Source organism: Rhinopithecus roxellana, chromosome 8 (assembly GCF_007565055.1).
Source record: "Rhinopithecus roxellana isolate Shanxi Qingling chromosome 8, ASM756505v1, whole genome shotgun sequence".
Lineage (NCBI taxonomy): Eukaryota > Metazoa > Chordata > Mammalia > Primates > Cercopithecidae > Rhinopithecus > Rhinopithecus roxellana.
In genome coordinates, this window is record NC_044556.1 from 132,961,267 (window position 1) to 132,979,925 (window position 18,659).

At 37.1% G+C, this 18,659-nt stretch overlaps 1 protein-coding gene across 1 annotated transcript in view; it reads right to left on the reverse strand.

Annotated features, from left to right (window-relative positions):
- SHCBP1L (SHC binding and spindle associated 1 like) overlaps window positions 1-18,659 on the reverse strand; it is a 47,629-nt gene that overhangs the window by 13,251 nt on the left and 15,719 nt on the right. The window contains exon 6 of the mRNA XM_010368928.2: window positions 9,776-9,881. Within this exon, the coding sequence (XP_010367230.1) occupies window positions 9,776-9,881 (106 nt within the window). The remainder of the gene's footprint in view (window positions 1-9,775; window positions 9,882-18,659) is intronic.

Consider the following 18,659-nt stretch of genomic DNA (forward strand, 5'->3'; position numbering starts at 1 on the left):
TTTAAGTAGGATAAACACAGAGAAACACACATTAACATACATTATAATCAAACAATTAAAATCCAAAGATAGGCGGGGCATGGGTGGCTCACACCTGTAATACCAGCACTTTGGGAGGCCAAGGCAGCAGATCACCTGAGGTCAGGAGTTCCAGACCAGCTTGGCCAACACGGCGAAACCCCCTCTCTACTAAAAATACAAAAATTAACCAGATGTGGTGCCACATGCCTATGATACCAACTACTGGGGAGGTTGAGGTAGGAGAATCACTTGAACCCGGGAGGCAGAGGTTGCAGTGAGCTGAGATCGTGCCATTGCACTCCAGCCTGGGCAACAAGAGCAAAACTCCATCTCAAAAAATAATAATGATAAAAAACAATCCAAAGATAAAGAGAGAATCTTACAAGCAGCAAGAGAGAAGCAATGCATTAAGTATAAGAGATCCTTAATAAGATTAAGGCTGATTTCTCATCGGAAACCATGGAAGCCAAAAAGCAGTGGGATTTTAAAGTGCTGAAAGATAAACAGCCAACAATTCTACATCTAGAAAAATTATCTTTTCAAAATGAAGAAGAATGTGGCTCCAGTGGCGCAATCGGTTAGCGCACGGTACTTATAAGACAAAATGAAGAAGAAATTGACATTTCTAGATAAACAAAAGTTGGGCCTATCCTAAAAGAAATGCTAAAGGAGTCCTTCAGACTGAAATGAAATAAACAACAGAAGTAACTCAAAGCCATATAAAGAAATAAAAAATTCCAGTAAAGGTAAAATCAAGGGTAAATATAAAGGCAGTATTACTGTATTTTTGGTTTGTGACTCCTCTTTTTATTTCCTATATAATCTAGGATACCAATGACTAAAACAATACTTATAAATCCATGCTAATGGGGAAGCAATGTATAAAGATGTAATTTGTAACAATAACAACATAAAGGGAGGGATGGAGCTGTATGCTATTAAAGCAAAGTTGGTATCAATTCAAACTCAATCATTATAAATGTAGGATGTGAATTATAATTCTTTTGATAATCACCAAGAACATAACTAAGAAATACACACAAAAGGAAATGTGGAGTAAATCAAAATGGTACACTAAAAAAAATTCTTAATAAAACACAAAAGAAGATGGTCCTGAAAGCACTGCATAACAACAACAACAAAAAAGATATTACATGTAGCAAAAACAGTAGCCAATGGCAGAAGTAAGTCCTTCCTTATCAGTAATCATTTTAAATGAAAATGGATTAAGATCACCAATTTAAAAAGACTAGTAGAAAGGATAAAGAAAAATAATCCAACTATATGATGTTACAAGAGTCTCATTTCAGGATGGGCATGGTGGCTCATGCCTGTAATCCTAGCACTTTGGGAGGCCGAGGTGGGTGGTTCTCCTGAGGTCAGGAATTCGAGACCAGCCTGGCCAACATGGCAAAACCCCATCTCTACTGAAAACACAATAATTAGCCAGGCAATGTGCCTGTGATCCCAGCTACTTGGGAGGCTGAGGCAGGAGAATCACTTGAACCCAGGAGGCAGAGATTGCAGTGAGATGAGATCGTGCCACTGCATTCCAGCTTAGGCGACAGAGCAAGACTCAGTTCCAAAAAAAAGAAATTCATTTCACGTGCAATGACACCCACAGGCTCAAAGCAAAAAGGTGGAGAAAAATCTACCAAGCAAACGGAAAACCAAAAAAAGCAGGGGTTACTATTTTAATTTCAGACAAAATAGACTCTAAACCAAGAATGATTTTAAAAAGACAAAGAATGGCATTACCTAATGATAAAGGGTTTGATTCAACAAGAAGACTTAACTAACTTAAATATATATTATAATACCAACACTGGAGCACCCAGATTAATAAAATAAGTTCTTAGAAATCTATGAAGAGACTTAGATAACCACACAATAACGGTGCAAGACTTCAACACCCCACTGACAGTATTAGACAGATAATTGAGGCAGAAAATTAAGAAAGATATTTGAGACCTGAACTTGACACTTGACCAAATGGACCTAACGGACACCTACAGATTACCTGAGGTCAGATCACCTGAGGTCAGATCACCTGAGGTCAGATCACCTGAGGTCAGGAGTTTGAGACCAGCCTCACCAACATGGTAAAACCCCATCTCTGCTAAAAGTACAAAAAATTTAGCCAGGCATGGTGGTGAACGCCTGTAATCCTAGCTACTCAGGAGGCCAAGACAGGAGAATCGCTTGAATCTGGAAGGTGAAGGTTGTAATGAGCCAAGATGACGCCACTGCACTCCAACCTGGGTGACAGAGTGAGACTCCATCAAAAAAAAAAAAAAAGAAAGATCAATACTAAAGAAGACCTCTCAAAACCATACAGTTGCTTGGAAATTAAGCAATCTGCTCCTGAATGACTTTTGGGTAAACACTGAAATTAATGCAGAAATCAAAAAATCAAAAAATTCTTTGAAACTAATGAGAACAAGGATATAACATACCAGAAACTCTGAGACACAGCTAAAGTAGTGTTAACAGGAAAGTTTAAGGCTGGGTGCAGTGGCTTAAGCCTGTAATCCCAGCACTTTGGAAGGCCGAGGCGGGCGGATCACGAGGTCAGGAGATCGAGACCATCCTGGTGAACACGGTGAAACCCAGTCTCTACTAAAAATACAAAAACTTAGCTAGGCGTGGTGGCGGGCGCCTGTAGTCCCAGCTACTTGGGAGGCTGAGGTGGGAGAATGGCATGAACCCAGGAGGCAGAGCTTGCAGTGAGCCAAGATCGTGCCACTGCACTCCAGCCTGGGCAACAGAGCAAGACTCTGTCTCAAAAAAAAAAAAAAAAAAAAGAAGAGGAAAGTGTATTCTGCTAATCGCTCACATCAAAAGGTTAGAAAGATCTCAAACTGACAACCTAACATCACATCTGGAGGAACTAGAAAAATAAGAGTAAACCAATCCCAAAACTAGAAGAAGAAAAAGAACCAAAATTAGAGTTGAACTGAATGAATCTGAGATGTGAAAAACCATACAAAAGATCAGCAAAACCAAAAGTTGTTTTTTGAAAGAATAAATAAAATAGACTGCTAGTTAGACTGAGAGAATATTCAAATAAACACAAACAGAAACAACAAAAAGGACATTACTACTGACACTGCAGAAATACAAAAAAACCCTCAGAGACTATTACAAACACCTCTATGCACAAAAACTAGAAAACCTAAAGGAAATGGATGAATTCCTGCAAACATACAATATCCCAAGATTGAACCAGGAAGAAACTGAAACTCTAAATAGACTAATAATGAGTTCCAAAACTAAACTAGTAATAAAGAGCCTACCTACCAATCAGAAAAAGCCCTGAATGAGACAAACTTACAGCTGAATTCTACCAGACTTATAAGAGTTGCTACCAATCCTACTGAAACTATTCCACAACATTGAGGAGGAAGGACTCCTTCCCAACTCATTATTTGAGGCCAGCATGATTCTGATACCAAAACCTGGCAGATGCATCAAAAAAAGTAAACTTCAAGCCGATATCCCTAATGAACACAGATGCAAAAATCCTCAACAGAACATTAACAAACTGAATCTAGTGGCACATCAATGTCCTAAGTGGCCCTTAATCAAAAAGCTAATCCACCATGATAACGTTAGCTTTATTCCTGGTATGCAAGGTTGGTTCAACTTACAAAAATCAATAAATGTGATTCAGCACACAAACAGAACCAAAAACAAAAACCACATGATCATCTCAACAGATGCTGAAAAGGCTTTCTATAAAATTCAACATCTATTCATCTTAAAAACTCTCAACAAGCTAGGCACTGAAGGAATATACCTCAAGATAATAAGAGCCATCTATGACAAACCCACAGCCAACATCATACTGAATGGGTAAAAGCTGGAAGCATTCCCCTTGAAAAACAGCAAGACAATGATACCCACTCTTACCACTTCTATTCAACACAGTACTGGAAGTCCTAGCCAGAGCAGTCAGGCAAAAGACAGAAATAAAAGGCATCCAAATAGGAAGAGGGGAAGTCAAATGATCTCTTTTTTTTTTTTTTTTTTTTTTTTTTGAGACGGAGTCTCGCTCTGTCGCCCAAGCTGGCCGGATCTCAGCTCACTGCAATCTCTGCCTCCCAGGTTCACGCCATTCTCCTGCCTCAGCCTCCCGAGTAGCTGGGACTACAGGCGCCCGCCACCTCGCCCGGCTAGTTTTTTGTACTTTTTAGTAGAGACAGGGTTTCACCGTGTTAGCCAGGATGGTCTAGATCTCCTGACCTTGTGATCCGCCCGCCTCGGCCTCCCAAAGTGCTGGGATTACAGGCTTGAGCCACCGCGCCCGGCCAAATGATCTCTTTAGAGACTATATGATTTTATACCTAGAAAACCCCATAGCCTCTACCCAAAAGCTTCTAGATCTGATAAACAACTTTGGCAAAGTTTCAGGATACAAAAATCAATGTACAAAAATCCGTAGCATTTCTATACACCGACAATGTCCAAACTGAAGAACCAAATCAAGAACACAATTCCATTCACAATAGCCACACACACACAAAATAAAATACCTAGTAATACAGCTAACAAGGGAAGTGAAAAAGCTCTACAACAAGAATTGCAAAACTACAAAATGCTCTTGAAAGAAATAAGAGACAGCACAAACAAATGGAAAAACATTCCATGCTCAAGAATAAGAAGAATCAATATTGGGGGTTTTGTTTGTTTGTTTGTTTTTGAGACGGAGTCTCGCTCTGTGGCCCAGGCTGGAGTGCAGTGGCGCGATCTCGGCTCATGGCAAGCTCCGCCTCCCGGGTTCCCAGCCATTCTCCTGCCTCAGCCTCTCGAGTAGCTGGGACTACAGGCGCCCGCCACAACCGGAGGCTAATTTTTTTGTATTTTTAGTAGAGACGGGGTTTCACCGTGTTCGCCAGGATGGTCTCGCTCTCCTGACCTCGTAATCCTCCCGCCTCGGCCTTCCAAAGTGCTGGGATTACAGGCATGAGCCTCAGTGCCCCGCCAAAAGAATAAATGTTGTTAAAATGACCATGCTGCCCAAAGCAATGTACAGATTCAGTGCTATTCTGATCCAACTAGGAAAGAAAGGAGAGAAAGAAAGGAAGGAAGGAAAGAAAGAAAGAAAAGAAAGAGAGGGAAAGAAAGAGAGAGAAAGGGAGGAAGGAAAGGGAGAGAGAGAAGGAAGGAAGGAAGGAAGGGAAAGAAAAAGAAAGAAAGGGCCGGGCGCGTTGGCTCAAGCCTGTAATCCCAGCACTTTGGGAGGCCGAGACGGGCGAATCACGAGGTCAGGAGATCGAGACCATCCTGGCTAACACGGTGAAGCCCCGTCTCTACTAAAAAAAATACAAAAAACTAGCCGGGCGCGGTGGCGGGCGCCTGTAGTCCCAGCTACTCCGGAGGCTGAGGCAGGAGAATGGCGGGAACCCGGGAGGCGGAGCTTGCAGTGAGCTGAGATCCGGCCACTGCACTCCAGCCTGGGCGACAGAGCGAGACTCCGTCTCAAAAAAAAAAAAAAAGAAAAGAAAAAGAAAAAGAAAGAAAGAGGAGAAAGGGTAGGAAGGGAAGGAAAGAAAGGAAAGGAAGAAAAGAAGGGAAGAAAGAAAGAAGGAGGGGGAGGAAGAGGGATCGCCTATGAAATAGTAAATAAAGTTAACAGCAATGACAGTGATCATGGGCAGGCAATGCTCCTAGCATCCCCTAAGTGGCAGTAAAGAGCACAAAAGGAAGTGAAAAACCCTAAGGAATGGGGGGTAAAAATCTGCAAAGCATATATCTAATAAGAGTCTAGTATTCAGAATATACAAAGAACTCTTATAGTCAATAACAAGAAGACAAACAACCCAATTACAAAATGGGCATATGAATTTAATAGACGTTTCTCCAAGGAAGATACACAAATGGCCAACAAGTCCATGGAAATATCTTCAACATCTTCAACATCATTAGTCATTAGATAAATGAAAATCAAAACTACAATTAAATACTTCACACTCACTAAGATGACTGTAATTTTAAAAATAAAAGAGAGAAAAAATAAATAAAAAACAACAAAAAAAGATAAAAGTGTTGTTGAGGACTGGAGAAATCGGAACCCCAATACTTTGCAGATGACAATGTGAAATGTTTCAGCCCCTGTGAAAACAGTCTGGCAATTCCTCATAAAGTTGCACACATGATCCAGTAATTCTAGTCTTAGGTATATACCCCAAAGAATGGAAAACAGGTAGTCAGACAAACTCTTGTACACAGATGTTCACAGCCCCTTTTCCCTAACAGTCAAAAGGCAGAAACAACTCAGATATCCACCAACTGATAAATATATAAGCAGATTGTTGTATATACATACAACAGGATATTATTCAGCCAAAAAAATTAATGAAGTACTGATAAATGCTACAATAAAAGCCAGACATAAAGGTTGGATATTTTATGATTCCATTTATATGAAATATCCAGAATCATAAATCTACAGAGATAGCAGATTGTTGATTGTCAGGAGCTGAGGGGAAAGGGGAAATGGAGGTATGGAGTTCTGGTTCTGGGCAATGAAAATGGATGGGAACCAGACAGATGTACACAGCATTGTAACTCTACTAAATGTCACCGAATGTCACTTTAAAACAGTTAATTTTGCTATGTAAATTTCCCCTCAAGTTTTTTAAGAAAGGAAAAAAGATTAAAAAAAATAAGGAATAACTGAGGGCACACTGTCTCTGAGGAGGCAGGTGGCAACAGAATCAGTAGTACAGATGGAAGAAAACTGATGAAATTCTTCTTTGTACTTTGTATATTTTCAGACATGGTTATCAACTTTGTAGCACCACAGGAAAAATCTGGCAAAAATGATGGCTATATTATTGGGATATGAACTGCAAAATAGTAATAATAGTATCAGTTGACATTTATTTATGTGCTAGGCATTTTGCTAAAAGATTTATAAAAATTATTTCACTTAAGCCTAACACTCTATGGGACAGACTTAATTACTCTCTTTCACAGATGAGGAAATAAAAGAAACGATGTAATTTGTTTAATCTCATAGAAATATTAAGAAGCAAAACTGTGAACCAAATCCAGGTTTTTATGATCTTAAAGTCTATATTCTCCAACATCACACTATACTGTCTCCAGATTGAAAGAAGGAACAGCCTGTGATCAACAAGAGGGTAGAGGCCTATGATACACAATGGGGATACCACTGTTTCTCGTAGATCTAGGAGAATGACTGATGTTTAACTTTAGTTCAGAAACTGAAACAAGGGGTAAACATTTATTGAGCACTTACCATATGCTGGGCATTATTCTGAGCATATTACAAATGTAAACATTTAATCTTTACAACAACTTATAAATATGGAACATAGGATTATTATCCCAGTTTTACATATGAGAAACTAAAGTATAGATGGGTTAAATAATTTGCTGAAAATCACCTAACTAGTAAGTGGTAAAACCAGGAATCCAGGCAATTTGGCTTTAGAGCCCATGCTCTTAACTAGCACAGTATATCTATATTTTTTATCTCTCTCTTTTTAAAGCATTCTACAAGTAAGGAAATTGAAGCTTAGAGGTTATGCACTTTGCCTAAGATTACTTATTAAGTGGTCTCAGATAGGGTATTTGAACACTGGGTATCTGACTACAAAGTCCATGCCTTTCCACCACACTGCTTATAAAGATCACCAACATAAGATGATGGGCATGAATAAACTGTGTCTAAGGGGTGTACATAGAGCAAGAATTGTCAGTCAAGAATCTTCAAAGATGAGGACATTATTAAAGCTTATATGTACAGCTATACTACTATCAAACTATAATATTTCATAAACCTCAAAAGTAAATCTAAAATCCAAGGTTTAAGTAAAGTGGAAACTGACGATACCTTCTCCTCACAGTAGTCTCCCTCTCATTATCCTGGCCTCCAAAGTTCAGGTATAACTTCACAAATGAAAACAGGATTGCAAAGCAATGAGCAAAAAATAAAAATAAAAAAAATAAAAAATAAAAAATCATTGAAATTCTGTCATACAAGAAAGTGAATAAAGCCAGGACCTATTAAAAAGTGAAAAGGAGAAGTAAAAATAAAAATGACAAAATAAAACTGAGGATAAAAGCAATATTTACACCTTTTTAAAAAGATGTTTTAAAGGTATTTATAAAGATGTTGGAGAATAATCAACATGATTGAATAATATGCTCCAATAAGTAATTAAAAGGAAAATTAAATTTTGTTGAAAAGAATACAGATTGGTAGAATAGCAGACAAGACTGTCTAATATGCCAGCTTTATCTTTCATCACTCTCTTAGATGTTAACCACCAGCCTTGGTGGCCTTCTTTCAGTTCCTTATATGTACTAATCTCTCTTGCCACATACACTAATTTATTGATTCACCAAAAATTGCTGGGAACCTACCATGTACCAAGCATCATGCTAGGTGACTGGATGAGTGGTAAATACTCTTTGCTCTCAAGAAGTTCACATACTAGTGAAAGAGACAGACATTCAATAGGTAGCCACAAAAGTATTAAATGTAGTCATGATAAAGGAAAGTGCCAATAAGGAAAAATACAAGGTACTATAATTGTATACAGCAGTCTAATGTATTATGAAAGGTTGAGAAGGCCTTTTTTCCTATGGAAATATTTAAATCAAGACCTGAAGGATGAACAGTGGCTCAGCAGGCAGAGGAAACACAGCTTATCCCAGGATGTGGGGTGAGTGAAGGAAAAAAGTGAGTGTGTATGAAAGTGAGGAGAAATATGAGGAAGATAACTCCCGGAAAATTGTTGTTAGCAGTCAAGTAGATGATGGTACCATTTATTGAAACAGAGAACTCCAGAATAAAAGCAAGTCAACTAGATAAGTTTATGAAATTAATTTCAGACAATTAATTGATGTACTGGTGAGGCAATTAAGTGGTCATAAGCAATAGGCAGTTGGACACATAGGTTTGGAGCTTAGAGAACAAAAGTTTGGGCTATGCAAATACATTCTGGAAAAGTACCTATATATATAAGTGAAGTTATGGGGGAAGACTAGCTAAATCACTTCAGGATAATATAATGCATAAAAAGACAAGTACCAAGCATTTAGAGGACACGAGAATAAAAGTAACTATAGAGAGAATGAAAACCAGGGAAGTATACTAACATAAAACAAGGAAAGAGATTATTTCAATGAGAGAGCTTTGAAATGCTACTGAGAGGTCAAGTGAAATTAAAATATTTGCTCTTTGTCTTAGAACATTTGTTTGTTCTTGAGCTGGATAAATTTATATTCATCCTTCACAATTCAGCTGAGTTATTTCTTTTATCCAGCATTTCCAGACTCCTAATTCTGTCTTATGTACCCATCCTACAGGTACTCTGTACATACGCTTATCATAGCATTTATCATTCTGTGTCATAATTGTAACTGCTTATATATTTGGTGCCCATATTTCCACCATGCTTGAAATTTTCAAATGTGTGAAGAAGGAAGATTGTGGGTCTGGATCAACATTTTGTCTCCCCTAAATGCAGTCTTTCTCATGTTTATGTCTCATCTTCACCATAGCAACTAACATAGTACCTGGCAACAAGGTTAGTACTCAGTAAATAGTTGTCACTATTTATTTATTTAGTATCTCTGATATGGCAATAACTGAGCTGGAGGTAGTTGAGAAAATAAGGCATTAATGATTAGACAAGGACTCCACCCTCAGGGAGCTTCTTTTCCGATTATACACAGCTAATACTTAAATAACAAATAAGAATAGTTTATTTCTTACCATTTCAGTAGTCATCACTTTTGCTACAATATGTGTTATAGTTTTTCCAAATTCTCTTTTTCCTTTCCTACGCCTCAGAATTCTTGGAAAGAAAGGTCCATGAACTCTATGGTTGAAAATATTTAGTTGTAATTAAATTAACATGAAAAAGACTGACCTTGTCCTTATTCGGTAAATAAAAACTTGGTACTACGCATCTTTGAGAAATAGTTTTCATTAATTATAAGTTCCTTGAGGGCAATGAGCAACTTGAGAGCAATGTAATGATTCAGATCTTTTAGATAACTGCATGTTTAAATCCTTAAACTCTAAAATATTTTCATTTTAATTGACAGTGCCTGGAAATCTGCATGCAACCCACTACAACCATTGTCTCAGCTACCTAAACCTTCCAATGCAGTAGAAAAATTTCCTGGTTGTACTTTCATAATCCATTGAGTTGTAGACTCACACAAAGATGGGTTATGCCTGTCACAGTGAGGCATCAAAATGTTAAAATGTTTTCGAATATGGCTAATTTTAGATACTATGCTCAATTAGCATATCATTTTGATTCAAATATTATTATCTGCATAAAATAGTTGGCTGTTGGCCTCCCAGCAGAACTAGTCCAGCTTCTCTCTTAGTTGTTTTTATATTGTTTGCTATTCAGCACTTCTAATTAGTTCTTTCTCTTCTTCCTGCTTTTCTTTATGTTTCCTGTTTCCTGTCTCTATCATTTAAGTGTCTCCAACAGAAAGAGAAAAAGTTTTAGTATAACTGTTGGCTTTTATCATTACTGTCAGCCAAAAGGGACACTCTTTTTCCAGTAGACATGGATTTACCAGTAATCGCTTTAGTATAATCTTTTGCATTCTCTGCAGCACTTTAATTATTGCTTTATGCTAACAGGATGTGGCTTTAGTGTATGTATGTATATATATATGTTTTCTTTTTTTTTCTTTTTTTTTAACTAAAGACAGGGTCTTGCCCTGGAGTGCAGTGGTGCAATTATGGCTTACTGCAGCCTTGACCTCCTGGGCTCAAGCAATCCTCCCATCTCAGCTTCCCAAGTAGCTAGGACTACAGGCATGTGCAACCTTGCCTGGCTTTTTTTTTTTTTTTTTTTTTTTTTTTTTTAAGAGGCAGGGTCTCATTACATTGCCCAAGCTGGTCTTGAACTCCTGGCCTCAAGCAGTCCTCCCACCTTGGCCTCCCCAAGTGCTAGGATTATAGGCATGAACCTGGCCAGTACCAATATTTTTTAACTGTATCTCAGTTACTATATATTTTTGTAAAACTTATGATTTCAGGAAACTTTCTAATAATTTTCTCTGTAAGTTATTAAAAACTGAATTTAAACATATTAGCAGTATCCTCCAAAAGTCTCATTAAACATTTCAAAATCAAACCCACTCAGCATTTTTATATCTATTTAAGCAAGTAGTCTCGATCTTGAGAAACAGGAAACCATTCATACATTTTTTTTTTTTTTTTTTTTTTTTTTTTTTTTTTTGCTATTTACCAGTTAATTAGCTGCTCCAAAAGTAAGGCATCCTAAACATTCAGGAAACCACAGTAGTTTATCATGCTATCCTAGTTTTAAAATCAAAGGTATAGACAGGTGTTTTTTAATCAAGTGTATTAAGGTATAATTTACATAAAAGGTAATCATTTTAAGTGAACTGTTCCATGAGGTTTCACAAATGCATATATGCTTTTAACTCAATCCAATAATAAAGACATAAAAAATTTCCATCACACTGATAAGTTTCCTCATGCATCTTTGCAGTCCTGAGCAAACACTGGTCTGCTTTCTGTCATTATGTATTTCCCTTTCTTTGAATTTTTTTTTCAGCCCAGAGGTCTTTTATTTTATTTTTTTAATACCTATTATGCCATGAATTCACAGGGAATAGGTTCCAGCATCTCAGGCTCCTTTCCATTGGTTCTCACAAAGTGTGCTTCTCTGGGTGGAGCAGGCTGGCGCTTCAGTTGAACACAGGTACCTTTCTCTTTGGCTTCTTTTTCTGATCATTTTCCTTCACGTGTTTCAGGAAGCTATCTCGGCTCTTAGAGTGCTTAATGTGCTCAATACACACATTAATTCTCTTGGCAAGAATCTTCCCCTTAACTTGTTTGTTTACAGCAATGCCAACAGCATGCTGGGTAACATTGTAGACTCTTCCAGTTTTGCCATGGTAACACTTGTGGGGCATTCCTTTTTGAACAGTAGCCATTCCCTTGATGTCTACAATATCACCTTTCTTATAGATTCACATATACTTGGCCAAAGGAACAACTCCATGTTTTCTAAAAGGCCTAGAGAACATATATCGATGGTGCCTCTCCTCTTTCCCTTTGTGTTCGTCATTTTGGCGAATTACTGGAAGATGGCGGTTCCAGCTGAAAGGAAAACTGAATTTTTCTTAATAGGCTTTATTTTTCAGAGCAGTTTCAGATTTTCAGCAAAGTTGAGCAAAAGGAAGAGAGTTCCTGTGTATCCCTTGTTCCCCCCGCACACACAACCTGCCCCACTATCAATATCTGGCACCAGAGTGGTACACTCGTTACAACCGGTGAACCTATATTAACACATCATTGTCATCCAAAGTCCATAGTTTACATCAGAGTTGACTCTTGGTGTTGTCCATTATAGGAGTTTGGACAAATGTATAATGACATGTAGCCACCATTATAGTATAATACAGAAGAGTTTCAATGCCCTAAGAATTCTATGCTCTGCCTCTCCATTAATACTTGGGAACCACTGATTTTTTTTTTTTCTGCCTCCACAATTTTGTCTTTCCAGAATGTCATACAGTTGGAGTCATACAGTATGTAGCCTTTTCAGATTGGTTTCTTTCACTTAGTAATATGCATTTAAGTTTCTTCCATGTCTTGTCATGGCTTCACAGGTCTTTTCTTTTTAGTGCTGAATAACATTCTATTGTCTGGGTGTACCACAATTTATACATCCACCTGCTGAAGGACATTTTGGTTGCTTCCAAGTTTTGGCAATTATGAATAAAGCTGCTATAAACAACCATGTGCAGGTTTTTGTGTGAACATAAGTTTCCAACTCATGTGGGTAATTATCAAGGAACATGATTGCTGGATCATATGATAAGAGCATCTTTAGTTTCATAAGGAACTTCTAAACTGTCTTCCAAAGTGACTATACTATTTTGCATTCCCACCAGCAATAAGTGAGAATTCCTGTTGTTCCATACCTTTCTAGGAATTTTTAATGGAATTTTATTGTTTATTTATTTATTTATTTTTGGGTCAGAGTCTCACTCTGTTGCCACGGCTGGAGTGTGGTGGCATGATCTCAGCTCACTGCAACCTCTGCCTCCCGGGTTCAAACGATTCTCCTGCCTCAGCCTCCCAAATAGCTGAGACAACAGACCTGCACCACCATGCCTTGCTAATTTTTGTATTTTTAGTAGAGATGGAGTTTTGCCATATTGGCCAGGCTGGTCTCGAACGCTTAACCTCAGGTGATCTGCCCACTTCAGCCTCCCAAAGCGCTGGGATTACAGGCGTGAGCCATCGTGCTTGGCCTCTCAATGGAATTTTAAAGTGGAATAATATACTATGCATTCTTTTGTGTCTGCTTTTATCACTCAACCTATTTTTGAGATCCATCCATGTTACTGTTATTGTGTGTGTTAGCAATTTACTTCTTTTTTTTTTTTTGAAACAGAGTCTCGTTCTGTCACCCAGGCTGGAGTGCAGTGGCGTGATCTCAGCTCACTGCAACCTCTGCCTCCCAGGTTTGAGCAATTCTCCTGCCTCAGCCTCCTGAGTAGCTGGGATTACAGGCACACGCCACCACGCCTGGCTAATTTTTGTATTTTTAGTAGAGATGGGGTTTCACCATGTTGGTCAGGTTTGTCTCGAACTCCTGACTTTGTGATCTGTCCGCCTCGGCCTCCCAAAGTGCTGGCATTACAGGCATGAGCCACCTCGCCCGGCCAGCAATTTACTTCTTTATATTGCTGAGTAGTATTTTATTATAGGATTTTCTATATACAAGACCATGCCATCTGTGAATAGAGATAATTTTACTTCTTCCTCTCCAATCTGTATGCTTTTTATTTCTTTTTCTTGTCTAATTGCTCTGGCTAGAACCTCCAGTACAATTTGAATAAAAGTGTCAAGAATAAATATCCTTATCATGCTCCTGATTGTAGGGGAGAAAAGATCTATTCTTTCACCATAAAAATTGATGACTCTAGTTGTGAGTTTTTCATAGACAGCCTTAAACAGGTTGAGGAAAATCCCTTCTATTCCAAGTTGTTTTTAGAGTGTTTATCATGACAGGGTGTTAATTTGTCAAATGATTTTTCTGTGTCTGTTGAGATGACTCTGTGTCTTGTTTTTTCATTCTATTAATATTATGTATTATACTGATAGATTTTTCATATTTTAAAACAACATTGGATTCCTGGGATAAATCTCACCTTGGTCATACTGTCTGATCTTTTTATATGTTGCCAAACTCCATTTGTTAGTATTTTGTTGAGGATTTTGTGTCTATATTCATTAGTGATACTCGTCTAGGTTTTCTTTTCTTGTGATGTCTTTGCTTTTGGATTCAGAGTAATATATTGTCTCACAGAATGAGTTGGGAAATTGTTACCTTTTATTTTCTGCAAGAGTTTTTGAAGAATTAATGTTGATTCTTCTTTAAACGTGTGTCACAATTCACCAGTGAAGACATCTAGTCCTTGACTTTCCTTTGTGAGTAGTTTTTTATTTGCTAATTCAATCTACTTAACTTGTTATACAGCCAGTCAGAATTTATGTTTCTGCTTGAATCATTTTTGGTAGATTGTTTCTTACTAGGCGTCTGCTCGTTTATTCTAGGTTATCTAATTTGTTGGGTTGAGTTATTTATACTATTCCTTTGTAATACTTTTTATTTCAGTGTAGGTTTTTATGTGGATGTAAGTTTTCAAATTAATTGGGTAATTAATCCTACCAAGTAGGATTGCAACTGCTGAGTCCTATGGCTAAACTATGTTTCGCTTTATAAGAAACTGCCAAACAGTGCTCTAAAGAGCCAGTACCATTTTGCATTCTAACCAGCAAAGAATGAGAGTTCCTTTGCTCAACATTCTCAGTAGCAATTAATATTATCAGCCTTTTTTTTATTGAGCCATTCCTAATAGGTATGTAATGGCATCTCATTGCTGTTTTAATTTGCAATTTACTAATGACAAATGAGGTTGAGCATCTCTTTATATGCTTTTTTGCTGTTTGTGTATTTTCTTCGGTAAGGTGTCTATTCAGATCTTTGCCCATTTTTAATTGGGTTGTTTGTTATGTTTGAGTTTTATGAGCTCTTTGTATATTTTAGATACAAGTCTATCACATATATATTTTGCAAATATTTTCTCCTAATCTGTGGCTAGTTTTTTCATTCTCTTAATAGTGTATTTTTCAGAGCAGTTTTCAATTTTAACAAAGTCCAACTTACGACTTTTTTCTCTCACAGAACATACAGTATTGTTGTGGCACCTAAAAACCCACTGCCAAACACAAGAGTATCTATAATTTCCTACAAGTCTTATGGTTTTGAGTTTTATGTTTAGGTTTATGGACCACTTTGAGTTCATTTTTGTGAAAGGTCTGTATCTAGGTTCACGTTTTTGGATATAGATATTCAGTTATTCCAGCACCATTTGTTGAAGAGAATATCCTTTCTCTATTACATTTCTTTCACCCTTTGTCAAGTCAGTCTACTCTATGTGTGGATCCTATGGACTCTCTAATCTGGACTATATAAGGACTCTATTTATGGACTCTATTTCCTTCCACTGATCTATATGTCTCTTCCATTAATCTATTCTTTCACCTATACCATACTCTTTTGATTACTACAGCTTCATAGTAAGTCTTAAAATCGAGTAGTAGTAGTCCTTCAACTTTTTGGCTATTCTAGGTGTCCTGCCTTTCCACATGAGTTTTAGAAACAGTTTGTCAATCTCTACAAAATATTTTGCTATGAATTTCACTGGGATTGCACTGGATCTACAGATCAAGTTGGGAAGAACTGACATTTTTTAAATATTGGGTTTTCCAATCCAAGAACATAAGATATCTCTCCATTTATTGTCATCAGTGTATTGTAGCTTTCTGCATTATAGGTCCTATATTTTGTTAGGTATATACAACCTAAATGTTATATACAACCTAAATGTTAAGTATTTCACATTTTTGGTTCTATTGTCAATAATTTTTAAAATTTAAAATAAATTGTTCATTGCTGGTTTGTAAAAAAGCAGTTGATTTTTGAATATTAACCTTGCTTCCTGTAAACTTGCTATACTCATTTATCGGTTTCAGGAGTTTTGTTCCTTTTTGATTCTTTGGGATTTTCTACATAGACAATTATGTCATCTGCAAATATAGTTTTATTTCTTCTTTTCCAGTCTGCAGACCTCTTGTTTCTTTTTCTTGTCTTATTGCATTATTTAGAACTTCTAGTATGAAGGTGAATAGGAGTGGTAAGAAATTGTTAATCTTCCTGGAGAACCAAACCCTTTATCATCATGAAATGTCCCTTTTTATCCCTGATAATTGTCCTAGTTCTTAAAGCTGCTTCATCTGAAATATAGCCACACCAGCTTTTTATTAATTAGCATGAGCATGAAATATCTTTCTCCATCCCTTTACTTTGAACATATCTGAATCTTTATAAAGTGGGTTTCTTACAGATCACATATAGTTGGGTATTGTTTTCTTAAATCCATTTTCATAATCTCTGCTTTTTTTATTTAGACCATTTACATTTAAAGTTATTTTGACATAATTAACATTTACCATATTGTAGCTGGTTTCTATTAATACAGAGGTTGCACCTATCCTTTGTTTCCTTTTTCCCTCCTTTTCTGCCTCTTCTAGTGTTTTGGTTGCTTTTTGGTTTTTTGTGTTTTTTTTGTTTTGTTTTGTTTTTTGAGACACAGTCTTATTCTGTCACCCAGGCTGGAGTGCAGTGGCATGATCTCAGCTCACTGCAACCTCCACCTCACAGGTTCAAATGATTCTCGTGCCTCAGCCTCCTGAGTAGCTGGGCATGCACCGCCACACCTGGCTAATTTTTATATTTTTAGTAGGGATGGAGTTTCGCCATGTTGGTCAGGGTGGTCTGGACTCCGAACCTCAGGTGATCCGCCCACCTTGGCCTCCTAAAATGCTGGATTACAGGTATGAGCCACCACACCCAGCCCTGCCTCTTCTAGTTTTAATTTAGCATTTTATTTTGTTCCATTGTGTCTACTCTCTTAAATCAATTATACTTCCTTTTTTTTAAAAAAAAAAAAAACAGTATTTGCCCAAGAGATTGCAACATATATTCTTAATTTATGTCCACTTTCAAATAACACTAAACTACTTCACATGTCATGAAGATACCATATAACAGAGTATTCCAATTCTATCCTCCCATCTTCTATGATATTGTTTCATTTATTTCAGTAATCCATAAGCTTTAATTACCTAATGAATCATTATTACTATTATGTTAAATAGCTATCTTTTAGATCAATCAACAATAAGAAAAATAGAGGCTGGACACAGTGGCTCACACCCGTAATCTCAGCACTTTGGAGGTCGAGGTGGGAGGATCACTTGAGCCCAGGAGTTTGAAATCAGCCAGGGCAATATAGTGAGACCCTGTCTCCACAAAAATAAAAATAAAAAAATTAGCCAGGCATGGTGGCACACACCTGTGATTCCAGCTACTCAGGAGACTGAAATGAGAGGATCACTTGAGCCTGGGAAGTCAAGGCTGCAGTGAGCCATGATCACGTCAATGCACTCAAGCTTGGGTGACAGGGCAAGACCCTGTCTCAGAAAAATAAATAAATAAAATAATAATAAAATAATTTATGTTACCTTTATTCCTTTTCTCACATTATTCCTTACTATATGCAGACATGAGTTTTTGTCATTTTTCTTCTCCCTGAAGAACTTCCTTTAACCTTTCTTGCAGAACAGGCCTACTAATGATAAACTCTCAGTTTTGTTTGTTTTGTTTTGTCTGAGCAAGTATTTCTTGCTCACATTTGAAGAATAATTTCACTAGATACAGAATTCTAGTTTGGTGGTTCTTTCAACATTTTGAATATTTCTCTCCACTCTCATCTTATTTTCATAATTCCTTCTGAGAAATTCTTGTTCACTATAGTAGGTAATGTGGGTTATTTCCTTTGGCTTCCTTCAAGATATTTTTTCTTTATTTGTAGCTTTATGCAGTTTAAATATGATATGCCTAGGTGTTGATTCTTTGATATTTATCCTGTTTGGTGTTCTCTGAGCTTTGTGGATCTGTGGTTTTGTGTCTGTATTTAATTTTGGAAAATTCTCATCATTATTAATTCAAGTATTTCTTCTGATCCATTTGCTCTTTTTCTTCTTCTTCTGGTATTTCAGGTACAAATATGTTAACACCTTTTGAAACTGTCCCACGGTTCTTGAATGTTCTCTTCAGTTTCTTTCATTCTTTTTTCTTTGCATTTCAGTTTGGGAAGTTTCTATTTGACGAATCTTTAAACTCATTAATTCTTTCTTCCCACACTAATAGATCACGTATCCCAGTTATTGATGAATTTTAAATTCTCTGACTGATGAATTCCAAAATCATACCTGAGTCTGTGAAACTTGCTTTGTTTCTCTGAACTGGTTTTTTCTTGCTTTTAGCATGCTTTATAATTTCTGTTGAAAGCCAAACATGACAAGTCAGGTAACAGAACAGGTTAAAAGGCCTTTAGTGTGAGGTTTTATATTAATCTGGCCAGGTTGTATTTAATGTATACTATAGCTGTAAGTGTCAGAAGCTTCAAATTCCTCTAGTTTCCTTGTTTTTGTCCCCCATCTTGTCTTTGTGCTTTTC